At 38.1% G+C, this 15403-nt stretch overlaps 1 protein-coding gene across 4 annotated transcripts in view; it reads left to right on the forward strand.

Annotated features, from left to right (window-relative positions):
- Positions 1 to 42: 42 nt before the first annotated feature.
- The window catches only part of LARP7 (La ribonucleoprotein 7, transcriptional regulator), a 29282-nt gene continuing 13921 nt past the window's right edge, over positions 43 to 15403 (forward strand). For 2 of the 4 annotated variants that reach the window (XM_049815013.1, XM_049815016.1), the window contains exons 1-8: positions 68 to 171; positions 4831 to 5046; positions 6486 to 6586; positions 6700 to 6783; positions 9879 to 10043; positions 11269 to 11377; positions 12956 to 13327; positions 14395 to 14524. In XM_049815013.1, the coding sequence (XP_049670970.1) occupies positions 4839 to 5046; positions 6486 to 6586; positions 6700 to 6783; positions 9879 to 10043; positions 11269 to 11377; positions 12956 to 13327; positions 14395 to 14524 (1169 nt within the window). In that variant the 5' untranslated portion in view covers positions 68 to 171; positions 4831 to 4838. The other 2 variants (XM_049815014.1, XM_049815015.1) reach the window with 2 other exon arrangements.

Here is a 15403-nt window from a genome sequence, read left to right on the forward strand (position 1 = left end):
GCGCGTCGCGCCGGGATTGACGACGGCGAAGACGACGGGGTGACGGAGGAGGGAGGGAGGGAGGTAGGGAGGTAGGTAGGTAGGGCCCGCTGCGAGAGGCGGGCGCGGCCGGCGAGGCCCGGTGTCCCTGACGTGACGTCGCCTGGCGAGCCCCTGCGGGCGCGGCGGCAGGTCAGTGGTGGGCGGTGGGGGGGCGGGGGGCAGCCGGGCGCGGCGGCGGCGGCGGCGACGCCAGGGGGCGCTGCCGCCTCCAATAGCCACCCTTCCCCTTACCCGCCCACCCCCCCCCGCGTTCCGTTGCGGGGCGCATGCGCTGGGCGCGCCTCGTGCGGCCAGGCGAGGTGGCGGCCGTTGGGCTGAGGGGCTTGCGCGTGCCGGGCGGTTGATCGGTCCTGTCAGGCGGCGGGCGGGCGGGCGGGCGGGAGCCGTCTTGTCAGGGCGGCGTCGCGCTCTGCGTGTCGCCCACCCCGCTCGTCCCCCTTAACCGTGCCCTGGCCTCGCCTGTAGCGGTCCTCAGCCCACCCGTGCCCGGCTCCTGGGCATCGTTCCCTCCCGGTGCCCGCTTTTGCCGACGTGTGTGGCGCCTTTCTGAGGCGAACAGTCTTTGTCCCATAGTGTCTCCCGGTGGTGACTTTGCCTCCAGGTGAAGCACAGGTGGCGGGTGCTGGCTGGGTGCCTTCACACGGTGTCAAGACCTGGCATCTCGTGTTGGAGGAGAGGGTTCCGTGTCAAGGGGGGGACATGGGGAGTGGTTGACTTTGGGCTAGCGTGTTAGTATTTGCTTTACTATTTTATGCATACAAGGTCTGTGAGCAACGGCAGCAGCAGTGCTGAAACCTGCAGTGGTCAACACCTGCGTAACTGGTAGATGTACGGTCGGTAACCAGGATTTAGTCAGGTGCTATGCCGGCAAAGATTAAGTCCAGGCTAGAAAAATCTATTTCAGATTGTGTTTCTCCCCTTTTTTTGAAGGGTGGGGAGGATGAGGTTCTCCTACAGTTGTGCAGTGGTTCTGTGGCAGTGTGTGCAGCTGCTAATAGGGCAGCAGGATGTCTTGCTTTTGTACCCACCACTGTCCTGCTCCCAAGTGCTTATTCCTGCTGCTTATTCAGCTCTTTAATGAGTTGGTTTAACCCACTCATCGAGCAGGGAAGGACCACAAAATAGCAACTTAGTTCTCAGGTCACAGAGTTGAACTGGCTTACCAGAGAGTGATATATTTTCTGAGGGAGGACTGTGTAGCAAGTAAGATGAGAGAGCTGGGCTGCCCTCTTTGTGTCAGTGAACTGTTGGTTCGTATAGCTGGGTCCATCTAATCATAGTCTTGTGCTGCAGGCCTGCATTTTATTAAAAAAACACTTTCCACCTCTTGTGATGACAGAGGAAAGGGTAACCACTGCAGGACTGACCCAGTGGGGTCTGCCTATGTCTGGAAACAGCCTTAACACCCATCACTGTCACATGGAAGCAAAGCCTTCTCTGTGTGTGAGCACATGGGTTTCGTGACATCTCTTGAATGCCTTAAATGTAGGTTTAAAGTGATGTATTGGTTTCATTGCTTAAAATGGGGAAAAAGCAGAGGTTCTCTGGTTTTAGCTTAAGAAAATTGTGCTGGTCCCCGTGTATTAACTTCTGTCCTTTCTTAGGTTGCTTTCCAAAGAGTGATGTTACAAGGCAGGATAGGAACTTAAACTGCTACAGCTCTGCCTGCATGTATGTTAGAGTAAGAATACCCAAGGTGGATTACAGAATGTGTCTCAAAGTAGTTTCAGGTTTGCTGAATGCTTACATTTATTTTTGGAGTAAAAGTCCAGAAGATGAAGCTTTGCCACTGACTATATGGAAACATTTTCATAGTATAAAAAGTATTTTGAATGATAATTTCTCTTCCTTCTAGCCCCCCTTGCACTATTTTACTACTTAAAATTCCCCAAGCAAGCATTTGCATCAATGCTTAATATAAAAGAATAAAGGATATTTTATAACTGGAACCTTCTTTATTCCAAACCCTGCATTACAGTTAAATTTGATTATGTTTTTATAGATCTTTCTAATAATAGAAGTTGGGTTTGGACCTTGGCTGTGTACAAGTTAGCACCAGCATGTTTAATATTTGCCTTTTAAAGAGTATAGATAAGTTACTGTAGGTTTCTGTGGACCTGTATTATTTTGATTTACATTATCATTGCTTTCTTAGAGTTCCTGCCTTCTGCTTAATTGTTCATCCTTTTCCTGGCTTCACTCTTGCACATAGAGACACTGATTTTATTTCATTTGAGGAGAGCTAAGGGATGGCAGCTCTTTTGCTTTAACACAGTGAAGTTTTGACCCTGCTTTTGCTTTGGTCTGATTTTGTTTATCAGAATAGTGCTTGCAGCTCTGAGGCTGGCAGTGTTAAAGAGTTGGCAAGTCAACAAAAATGCAATATCTTATATCGTGGCATTGCAACTTTCACTGATCAGTTGAGGTTTGCAAGAGTAATTGCAAATGAAGAGAATACCACCAGAAAAAGCGAGTGCTATGAGTTATTGACACACTTACTTATAAACAGTATTTTCTTAAATCCTGAGTTTTAATCTAGTGTTGTTTCAGGTATGGATATTTCACTACTAAATATAAGATTGTATACAGATTCTAATTACAGATTCATAGCTGACATTTGCTCTGACTCTGTATTTCCAAGCTCCTTCAAAGTAATTTTCTCAAAGCTTCATTTCTAAAGCAAGTAGCACAAAGTGAGGGGAATCCTGGAATACAGTTTGCAGCTGTTTTTCTTTAAGGTTGAATGAGAACCTCTCTCCTGGAAGGAAGTCCCAAGGCTGAGTGACTCAATTCATGAAACACTTAGATGGCTTCTTAAAATAAAGCTTTGCTGTACATAAGCCACATTCATTATATGTCAGCGTGGTCATTTAATACTGTTCAGCCACTAAAAGTAACCCATAATGATGCTTTACCTTTAATCGTGCAATTTGCTATAGCCCTCAGCTAAATAGTATATTGTTCTGCTGATTATTAATATAAATATCTTGCTGAAGGGCTTGAATGGAGCTTAAACTTCTGCTTGTATTGAGAGTTTTACCTGGCTTATCTTTTCAAGGTAATAGTTGACCTTTCACTATCTTGAGTAGTCAGCTCACAGCAGGGAGAGAAACTGATATCCTGCTAAGGAAGCCTGATTTGCACAATAATTTGAAGACCATTTCCATTTTTGTCATCCTGTTGTAGAGGTGGGCTTCCTTTCTGATGACTGTACTCATGTTTCCTTCTATGTTGCCTTGACAGAGAGCTGAGAAGTCTTTCATATGGTGATTGCTACATTAATTACTTTAATTTTTGTGTTAATTTCATTTTCAAAAAGCTGTCTGGTTTTGGCAGTATAGCTTTGTTTTGCTTATGTAAAATGAAGTACTGTGGTGACTGGCAGTTTTCAAGGAGGGCTGACTAGCTACAGTGAATTGAAATGTGAACAAACAAAAAAAGAATTGATGCATTAAAAAGGTTTTACATTTTTCAAAGTAAATCTGTACATTTGAGTCACTTCCCTCTAGTTGGTGCCTACTTTTTAGGGGCCCGATTCTGAGGTTCTGACAGAACTTGGTTTGCTGTTAAAATCAGTGGCATTTGATGAAAGAGCCCTAACCAAAGAAAGGAAAAATGTTTTGTTTATGTGTAGCACATATGGGTTGCCACAGGGGCTTGCAAGTAAGAATGCATTAGAATGTATTCAAAGGCAGGATTGGAAGATTTTGAACTACTGCTCTTAGGTAGGGCCTTGGCAATTGACAAGAGTAAGTGCTTTGCATTTTTGACAGAACAAAGACAATTTTTAAAACCAAAGCTTACTATTACCAGAACTGCCATGAACATCAACTATGTGTTTAAGTATGTCTTTACATTGTATTCATTTATAAGGATTAATAGATGCTTCTCATTTGGAGGTAGTACCATAAATTTTTGCAATGAGCTCTTCAAGTGCTGTATGTATGTCAGTGTAACCTCTTTGCAGCCACTGGAGTTATGATATATGCCTGCTGAGCACGGTCCTTTGGCCAGCCTTTTCAGAAGTCTTCCTATATAATCCAGCTTTTTTTTCTTTCCTGCTTTGCCTTCTACATAAAAGGGTGATTTCTGAAGTATATAGTGCTCTGGGGTTTTTGTGTGTTTTTTTCTGGGAGATATGGGGAGTGAAGAACAAATTATGTCTGTCTTTTTTCAAGTCTAAGAAAATGTGTTTATTGGAAGGGAAATTGTCTTCTTTTTAGATTAGTTTTTGTAGGCTCTCTTTAGCAAGTAGCTTGCTTTTCTGGTAACACAGAAGTTATGTATTAAAACACACTTTGTGATCTGCACAAGAGCTTTAAAGAATTCACTTTTTTTTTTTTAAATAGCACTGCTTGTCTGATAACTTGTAAAAGCAATTGAAACTGTGAATTCCATGAGTGCTGCTGAAATTCAAAAGCTGCTGTTAGAAATCTAATGGGGAAGGCAGACTGTTCACAAGGCATTCTGAATTAATACAATAGTACAAATTCTAAATTAAAAGCTTGCAGTTTGGTACCAGCTTGCCTCCAGTGAATCTCTGTGGCTAAAGGGCAGTACTAGGTGCCAGGAGACATGAGTTCCAGCTTAGTCTTCATCACAGAGTTACTGTGTGACCTAATTTTCCTCATCTTCTGTATGCTTTGTATTTTTCTGCACTACAAATAATGAATGGCGCATAGTCTCACCGGGGATGCGTGAAGTTTTTAATGTAACAGAAAACAAGCATGTTTACTCCTTGAAATAAGAAATTTTTTATTTTTCTCAAAGGTTATATTTAACTTTCAGTTAACAGAATGACAGGTATGGAGACTGAAACTGCAAGAGACGAAGCCATGGAGGAAGAAAGCACTGAACAGAAAAAGGAGAGAGAGAAAAAGAAGAGGTCAAGGGTTAAACAGGTGCTCGCAGACATAGCAAAACAAGTGGATTTCTGGTTTGGTGATGTTAATCTCCACAAAGATAGATTTCTCCGAGAACAAATAGAAAAGTCCAGAGATGGGTGTAAGTTTATATTCACGGTATTTAAGTAAACAGATATGTTTAACTTTCCTCTTCAGTATATTGCTGGTGACAGTTACAACTTATTTTGAGGTGCATGTCTACTCCTGGGGAAGACAGTAATTTCATGCTGAAAACCAGCATTAGGATTAGCAGCTCAGGAGGCAGAGCTTGGTACCAGGTTTTAGAAACTGTATTTAGTGTTTCTCTTTACCTTTCCTTTACTACCAGCCATAAGTTAGAGGCATTTGCCAGGTTACAAATGACTGCTTGGGAGACCTGATTTTCTTTTTTTTAACTTTGTATGATTTTAAGAATAAGCAAACAGACAAGGGTCATTTTGTCCTTGGAGGTACAGTACTTGACTTGTAGGCTATATATATGCAGAAATTAATGTCACTTGGATTTGCAGTTAGATACATTTTTTGTGTGTGTTTTCTGCACAAGTTTGGTACATGAGAAATTGTGTCTTTGCACATAGGGTGACTGTGGGTCTCCTTTAGACAATTTTTGACAAGGTTGATTTGACTTCAGAGTAGGAAATTGAGCTTGGTTCTGAAACTTATTTATGATTTTCTGAAGAAATTAATTTACACATTAGCTGCAGTGACTAGTATGCTTTTGCTTTAAAAAACAGTACATGTGTGGTAAATACATCTATCAGTATAATTCAGTTAACTGTGTTATGCCAGGTGGACTAGAAGTGTGGTATGTCTGTACAAAGATGTTTTTCCATCAAAACAAAAAAACAGCAGTTTCCAGAAGTGTATACTTATTTTTGTTAAGGAGTCCATATTTATTTGAAGTGTAAATCGTTAGTCCAGTTGCATTGTGAGAGAAGTGTAGCCTTCTAACTGCTTGGTGTAGTCCTCAATTACATTGAACTTCAAGCCAGTTTTTAAAAAAGGGCCTTCAGTGGAATAAAACTTGGCCTACATTTTCTAGAGATATTAGAGCTTGGCTAGCTTTAACTTTTTTTATTATGAGTAATACTACATAATTTTCTGTCAGGGCTTTAGCAGCATGACTCATTGCAGCTGAAGTGCAAGCAGGGCCTCTTTTGTGTTGAGACGACTAGGTTAAACACTGAATTGAGTACTTGAAGGAGAGGCATGTTTTCAATGGAAATTGTTTTTGTATTGTAAAACTACATCAGAAAGGGGTTTTTTTTTTTCATTTCTTTTCAAAGACAATAGTTATCAGTGGGAAGGTAAAAGAACGAAATTCCTTTGATAAAAGTTAGCACAAAAGAAAATTAAATATAGATTTACTTTGAACTTTAATTGTCTGTAACATCCCTGGCAGTATGGTTACAATCTGCACTTAGGACTTGCAGATTGTTTTACAAAAATACTAGCGGAGTTTTAATGTCAGATTAGAACACTTAACTAATGCTTTCTAGATTACTGTGATTTCATCATTTGCACCTTTTTTATCCCTAGATGTTGACATATCACTTCTTGTTTCTTTCAACAAAATGAAAAAGTTGACTACTGATGGAAAATTGATAGCTCGAGCAGTCAAAAGTTCATCTGTTGTAGAGGTATTTAATATTTCACTCTTTTGTATTTGCTGATGCTGGAATAATTATGATAGTGGTGCTGAAGTAGGCAATAATCTTACAGAAAATGCTTGTTCATTTCTCGTTACTTTCAGTTGGATTTAGAAGGAACTAGAATCAGAAGACGCCAGCCGCTGGGTGAGGAACCAAAGGATGTGGATAGCCGTACAGTCTATGTGGTAAGGTTGTACTTGTACATGCCTTGTGTCTGGCAGAGTGCTTTATTTCTAACTGTGGAGAGTCTTAAACTTCCTTGCTGTTAATTCTTTGAGTGCAAAACCCACTGTGTGTTGTCTATGACAATCTAATTGCGTAGTATTATTTACTGTATTAAGAACAACAAAACCAACATAAAGCATTCGTGTAGCTTTACCAGAATTAGGTAGATTTTCTTGTGAGAACATCATGGATTTAGTACAGGAAATGTTTACATGAAGTATAAAACCTAATAAAATTTGATTGTCATCTTTTTTTTCTTTTTTTCTCCAAAAGAAAAGGACTGTGAGGAGGGAAATGCAGTATCAGTGTACTGAACTTGCAATGCTAAGGCCCATAGAATGGGGGTCAATGTACATGTTTAATGCAGTAAATATTTTTTGTATTGGGAATGTCTCTGTGCACCAATATTCTTGCTAACACAGGGCAGGTGGTTGTCTACTGTTGCTTATACAGTGTACATAACGGAAATAAATTGTGACCATGGCAAGAAAGGGGTTGATTTGGTACACCAATTTCTTGTACCAGCTGAGCAAAGAGCTGCTTCACCTGCTTGTAAGAAAAGGTGCACTTTCTCATTTAGCCATTACTGCTTTCACTGGGCTTTTCTAGTTAATGCCATTAGAGGAGCAACACTGGTACAAGAAATACTTACAAATTGCATTAATGTAGTCAAAGTGTTAGAATAATGACTTTATTAATTTTATCAAACAGGATCTGGCTGAGTTTGCAAGATCATCAGGGGTACTTTCTAGAATACAATCTGTTTACAAAATTTGTTACTGCAAGCGCCTCTGGTTTTGTAACTCACAAACATTATTCTAAAAGCAAAGTGTACCTAAATGAGCTGGTCTTATTTTTAGGGGGCTTTAAAAAAATTCATCTTCCTAATAGCACACTATCCTGTGGCTATATTGATACTGCCATGATTAGTTAATTAAATTAAAATAGCTTGTGCTGCTGGAAAACCTCCTAATTTCAACATATTTCAGATGTGTCAGAGTGAAACAGCTATTATCATATTGTTGAGCCACTTAAGTGGTAGCATGGAAGGAGATGTGATGGTTGAACTGTTGCTTAAAATCCTGTGCAATTTTTTAAATAGAATTGAAGCCAGTGTGGAATTCCCTTTGTCTCTAAAGAAAGCTTTTCATGACTACTGTCAATTTAGGTATGTACCTGTACCTGTTAGTGGCTTGAATTAGTAATTTTAAGCAGGCACCAAGCTTTCTGTGATAAACATAAGTAATAATCATGCCCAAAATGCCAACCCATCCAGATAGAGAGAAGCTGGATTACTCTGATAATTATGTGCTTTAAAAAAAAGCCCAGAAAAGTTTATTAGGTTTTTTTTTGAAGTACAAGGTGTCAATCCTACTATTTCCCTAACGTGATTACAGGGACTACTTAGAATTTCTCAAATACTTTTCTATATCATTTTTGGAAAAGATACTCCAAATTTAATAAGCTACATAGCCTATACATAGCTTAAGTACATACCTAAATGGTTTTTAATTTTAAGCTTTTCTGTAAGACCAAAATAGATAACTGGTGTGTTTTATAAGTTACTGAATTCATAGAGATCTTGTTTAGAGAATATGTAGCAACCCATTACCTTCTCTTACTCCTACCAAAAAGGATGGGTTTCTTCCTTTTTAAAGACTAGTATATGAGGTACCTGCTATTATATACTGCAATTACAGAAAAGTTAAGTCATGTTAAATGACTGGTATGTACCAATGGGAGGGAGCAGAAGTAGTCAAGGTGTTGGTAAGTTTTGTTTCAATCTGGAGTAGGTGAAAGAAAGATTTTTATATTGGTTTAATAAAAAAGTCACAGTTAAAGCCTCTACTTGAAGGATTGTCTTCAACAGTAGTATGTTTTCTGAATTTATGCAGGAAGTCAAAGCTTCATTTCTGAGCTGAGAATTGAGACTTTAAGATGGTTTTTTTTTTAGGGAATAGTAACTTCATTATTTGTTTAAAATCTCATTTAATTTAGGGGAAGTTTTCATTGAATTTCTCTCAAATCATCTTATGGTTAATGACCTTTTTTTAATATGTTTTAACATAAGCTACGCTTTGACATACACTCATCCCATAATATTTTTAAAGCTTCAAATAACTGGCTTTTCAGCTTTATACCAAACTGTAATGAAACCTTTTTCTTAGCCAGGCAGAGTTCATGCAAAAATAATTTTCTGGCTGAATGTGATAATGTTTTCCTACAAGGAAAACCTTTTAGTGCAGTAACTTGCCATGAGGAAAATGAAGTATTGCTGACTCTTGTTGTTGAGGCATGAATTTGAGAGTAGGGTTTTTAATGGTGTTCAGTTGGGTCTATTTAGAAATTGATTACAGTAGGATTTCTCCTTGATTCATGAAGGGAGATATTTAGGAACTGAGACATGATGTCTGCAAGCTGCTAAAATGTGTTGCTATATTAAGGATTTTATAGAAATGAAAATCAGACAGTTGTATCATCCAAGGGGCTGGCTGAAAGTTTCTGCTGCATGTGATGAAGTAGGCTGTAAGTGCTAACCACTAATTTTTAAAATGTCATCTGCCAGCAGGAATTTATCAGTTTGAGAAGTGACGCTTTACTGACCCACAAGAATTCTTTCTGTGATACCTGGATTACCAGCAAATTTAAAAAAAAATAAATAAAAAATCCTTCTGCTTTGCAGTGGATAGTTTGAGACAACGCAGAATTATATTGCTTGAAGGTCTTAAATGTTGCAAAGATATTTAATGTTGCAAAGATGAAGCTGTAGGTACCTGTCACAGGAAGAAAAATATCTGCATTAAATATATAATGTATTTGTTATAGGTATATGGATGATTAGACATCCATTTTCAGATCACTGGTTTTACTACCTGAATACAAAGACCTCTCAAGAAGAATACTTACTGAAATTAAAAAAGTTTCTCAACGTTGTCATGTGAAACCTAAATATATTTTGTTGTGTCAAGTTTTTAATTGGAAGATACAGTAAACTATCTGATACAATGGTAATACAGTAGAGAGAAAATTGCCTTTTTTTTTTTTTTTTTTTCAGGAGCTGCTTCCCAAAAATGTCAATCACAGTTGGATTGAGCGGGTGTTTGGGAAGTGTGGTAATGTAGTTTACATCAGTATACCCCGGTATAAAACTACTGGTGATCCAAAGGGATTTGCTTTTGTTGAATTTGAAACTAAAGAGCAAGCAGAGAAAGCAATTGAGGTGAGTAATGGTGGTGTCCCACAAACAGGGTCCATTTATGCGGTGTGCAAGCCAATAACACACAGAGTTGAGGTATTTTGAAATTAATTTCATTGATGTGCAGGAATCGGTACCCATCCCAACAAAGCACACCCTTGTCTCAAAAATTCTCACGTTTATACACTTAACTAATATGTATTTGTTGTTATTTTTCTTAATGATTGGTTCTTTCTTCACCCCTCATGTAAATTAGTGCACGGACTCTTTTTCCTTTATGGTCTTGAGTAGGTGGTCAGTGAGTTGGTGGTCACGATCTCCCCCGGAGTAATTACCTTTTACCTACTTCTTCTCTGATCATGGCAGTTCAGAGCAGTTCTTCGAGATTTATTGACCAAACCACAATCCATTACCTTTTCTGACATAAACATAAAGCCCCATTGTCTATTAGTTAGTTCCTAAATCCTAATTCATGTCTAGTTGTTGTTTCCCTATTTTAAATATTAACTGGTGCAGGCTGTATACAGGTCTTTAGGAGCTCCCTGGTTACCTCAATTGTATTATACATATTAATTGGTAACAATGGTGCTTCTGGTCTGTTAACGTTGTTCCTGATTGTCACTTTGCCATATGGATGGTGTAGTCTTGCCTAGTTCACCTACTGAATCTTAGAGAAATTCTTTAAATACCATACTTTAAAAACTTAACATAGCAGGGGTTATGTTCCTGTCTCCTACCCCCAGACCTCCCATCAATTCCATAATTCTTTGAAAGTGTAATACTGTTAACCTGGAGACTTAGTAGAAGCATAGCGGATATTTTTTGGAATAATTTGGTTGGCTGCTCTTGCCATCTTTTATAGAACTAGAGATCCCTGTGTAACAGTAAAATGGCTACTAAATTTCATCAGACAAGCACGGTCATACCTAATTTTCTGTATTTAAATGTGATTTGAAAGTTTAAAAACATGTATTTATGTTTCAATATCGTAATGGAAACATGCATAAAGATATCACAGTAATAATGTGAAATCAAGCTCTGCATTTAAAAAGCAAACCTCAACAACAACAAAACCCCACAAAACTACAACACCACTGACTGTACTAAAAGAGCAATGTATACCTCTGGAGTCATGAAAGACTACATTTTTCTTGAATGAATATAGGACTGCTAGTTTCAACTTGGATGGAGATTAACTAAAGAAGAAAATATGATTTTTTAGTAATGGTTTGTGGATTTTGTTTCCAAGTTTTTGAATAATCCTCCAGAAGAAGCGCCACGGAAGCCTGGGATTTTCCCCAAAACAGTAAAGAATAAGCCTGTTCCTGCGCTGAATACAAGTAACAGCAGTGTAGTAGGTAAGTGTTATTCAGGAAACAAAATGTTTTATGCCTCAACTTTTGAAGAGAGAACCCTGAAATGCTCTGTTACAGCAGTCTAATTTCATGTTTGTTAAAAACTTTATAGAAATAAAAATGCATGTTGCTATTTTTTTGTTGGCCAATAAGAACAAAAGTGTAAAACTAAAATATAGTAAATCTCTGCCTTTTTTTCTTGCTTGATAAAGAACTTATTTTCTTTTTTCCTCTGTTGCCAGCTACCACCATTAGTCATTGTTAGGCTGGCAGAGCAGCATTCAGGCTGTACAATAAATTGTTACCTAAGCATTTATCATTAGCAAAAGAAAAATTTGGCACAGATTGTTTAAAAAATATTTAGTATTGAAGGGAAAGATACAGACATAAGAGCAAAATTAAACATTAGTGCTGTTCAGATGAGTTTGTGATCATCTGACATATTTCACTGCAAACCTTATGGTATTCTCTCTGCCGAAACTTTCTGTGAGAACTATGAAAACGGTGGATTTTTGCCTTTCTTCCTCTTTGGAACTCTTGCTATTTGAGCAAAGCAGTCTATAGGGTAATGAACTTCTTACAGCATATTTATAATTCCACTAACATGATTTATAATTACTCGTAAAAACCTGGAGGATATTGCTGAGAAAAGAATCATGAATTCACAGTTGAGCATGTTTCCAATAAATACTATTTACTATAACTTACAAAGCAACATAGCAGGATTATGTTAAAACTTTGATCACTGATACATTTTTCTTTGTTTCTGATGATGTAATACAATTTCCCAGACTTCAGATATCTTCCTGTCTTTTTCATAAGCATAATGATGAATGATATGTTATATTTCTCACTATTATCACTAGTTCTTTGTTATACCAGTAATTGTTAGGGGAAAAAGAAATCAAAGAAAAAAAAATGCTTTTTAAACCATGCTTTAAACCCACTTAAGATACTCTCTGCTACTTCATATTGCATTCTGCCTATGACAACTTTGAAGCAAGTAGACAGTATTGAAAATAAAACTTTTTTTTTCAGATTGGTTAACATTCTTCAATTTAGTAGGCAAATAGTTGTTCATTACATTAATAGTGTGACAGATGCATTGGGCCGAGTATCTCCTTTTATTCTCAGCATACAAATCGGCAGTCTTTTTTTATTTTCTTGTCTTTCTTGTTTGGCCTGGAAGGAGGAAGGTCTCTCTTCTCAAAGACAAGTAAGGGATGATATAACAAAATGTGTATTTGTTAAAGAGAAGCAAAGAAGTCTAGCTCCTTTCTTTTTAATTTGAGAGTAAGTACTTCAGGAATCCTGTAGTCAAGCTGCCCTTGTGACCCAGAGGTCTTTTTCACTTTGTCAGACTGAGAATTGTATCTTTTTTTCTTTTCTGCTGAAAAAGCCTAGGAAGAACTTTGGGACAATGTATTGCATGTCTCCTGTAGTTAGAGATGGTAGAGCTGGGCATTTCATTTAGCATCCCAGATTATCATGGCATGCACTATCATGATTGTTTACTTAAGTCAGTTAATCTAATCTAGTTTTTAATCATTGGCAGTTTTAAATATTGTATTTTTAATACAGAAGAGAAGAAAAAGAAGAAAAAAAAGAAATCCAAAATCAAGAAAGAGAGCAATGTACAGGCAGCTGTAGAGACAAAGGAACCAAACACGAACACTACAACAGAGCAAGTACCCAAGTCAAAAAGACATAGGACTTCATCTGAGTGTTCAGAAATGGAGGGAACTGAGACTCACAGGCAGCCCTCAAAGAGAGAGAAAAGAAAATGGGACAGAACAGAAAGCTCAGAGGTACCTTGGGAAAGCAGGCCAGGGAAGAGAAAAAGAATGAGCTCTGGAGATGGTGAGGCATCAACTCCAAAAGTAAAGAAAAGTGTTCAAAAGGATGATGTTCATCCTGTAAAAGAGGAAACAGAAGCTCCGAAGGATTCCAATGGTAAAGTTTCTTGCATATCTTCTTAGTATTTTCAAGATTTATATGCATGAATGAAATCAAATGGCAGATATCTTACAGATTACAAATTACAGGCTTAGTAATGAGGGAGATGTCTAGAGAAGGAGAAAAGCTTGAGTTAAAGAAACTGCATTCTTTGCAGTTGAAATGGTATTTGTAGTGGCCTAAGTAAATTGGAATCTTAATATGCTAGAGGGTCACAATCAAGTGAGGAAAGTGATATGGTAACAAAAGGGGGGGTTGCAAAGAACATGGCTGGAAAGCAACAAGAAATGTAACAAGTGTATGCATTAGTATGCATTTTGGAGGCTAATAGGTTTATTACTTGGATTAAAGGTTTTTGAGTGAAACTTTCAAGTGCTGGTGGAAGACCGAGACACTGAATTTCTGTCTTTGAAAGACTGAAAACTTAACTGGTAAAAGCTTGTTATGCCTCGAGTCGGTAGGTAAAAAAAATGGTTGATACGGTGGAGGCATAACAAGGTCGGGTATAAGAATATGTGTTCCCTGCAGTTTAAATTTAAACCTGGTAATGAGTCATTCTGAGGAGATAAGGTGCATGGAGAATAGGAAAGAACTTTTCAACACTGAAGCAGGTAAATCTCATCAGAAGTAAAAATAGTTCACAAAGAAGTTAATAGAACTTTACTGAAGTGAAGTATAGATTACACAGCCTAGGCAAATGGTGACAGTATAGGAATCTAGATAAGTAAGATTAAAACACAAAAGAAAAAGCCGATGATCCTGGCTTCTTATGTGAGATAAGGAAAAAAACAAAAGCAATAGCTGGGATTAAAAGCTGCATTGAAATCACATTTGGGTTGACAAGAATCCACGATTAGAGACTAAACTCAGGTAGTTGAGAAACGTGGACTAGAAATAGGTGGTAGGCTCTGATTTTTGTGAAAGGGTTTTTATTCAATTTCAATCAAAGATCCAGTGTTCATTAAACTATAAGTTGACATTTTATGGAACTGTTAATAACCTATCTTTTTAAGCACCCATCAATGTTAGAACTAAATACTTTTCTTTTGGACTTTTTAATGTAGACATTTCTGCAGAAGATGACAAAGATAAAAAAGACACATCCCTTTCAAAATCTAAAAGGAAACATAAGAAAAAACACAAAGAAAGACACAAAATGGGTGAAGAAGTCATTCCACTCAGAGTACTCTCCAAGTAGGTTATAAAACTGATCTCTGTGGCTAGCTTATGGTACCTGGTGGATGGGGAGGTATCATTTTACTATGGTTTCACTGTGAGCTAATTAAATTTTTTTCTTGGCAGTATTGGGTACTAATGTGGGGTATGTGGTGGGGAGGCTGGCACAAACAAACCGGCCTTCTTGGTGGCTAAAGCCTTCTTAAAGAACACCCCTCCCCCAAAAAAAAACCCCACCAAACAAAAAAAAACACCACACCACCCCTGCCCCCAAAAAACCCAAACCCCAAACAAAACTGATACTGTTGAGTGAGATCCCAGCTTGTTCAGTTTGATTTATCCCACGACCTCCTGTCCAGGAGGCTGGGTGGGCTCTCAGCTTCCCTGTTTGATGTTCACAAAGTATGTAATTTTCAGTTTGCACTGTGTCTCTTGGATTTTTTTGTTGTGGTTTCAACTGCAAAGGGCAGTAGGGATAGCCTAATGGCAGCTATATTTTTAGCTAGCCAACATGTTGCAAAGTGTTTAAGTGTTTTCCTGGAGTGTGTGTGTGTATATATATATATATATATATGCAGTTGTATGAATTGTCAAGTTACAGGACACTTTGTCAGTCACAAATTTTGCATACTTTATTGCTTAACAGGCACAATGATTTTTCACAATTTTTCAAGCTTTGGAATATTTTTAATGACTAATTAAATCTTTGTATGTCTGACAGGCCATCACCATTGCTAAAGTGCAATTCCAATTTTAAACAACAGAGTTGCATATTAGCAACAGTATTAGCCTGTAGCTGAGAAGGTTCAGATTACCAGAGTTTTTCCAAGTCTGCTGTGTGGAGTTCTGTCTCAAACAGTGCCACCTGTAACAGTAACTGCAAATCCCTTAAGTCAA

This window comes from Accipiter gentilis, chromosome 12, assembly GCF_929443795.1.
Source record: "Accipiter gentilis chromosome 12, bAccGen1.1, whole genome shotgun sequence".
NCBI classification, from domain to species: domain Eukaryota; kingdom Metazoa; phylum Chordata; class Aves; order Accipitriformes; family Accipitridae; genus Astur; species Astur gentilis.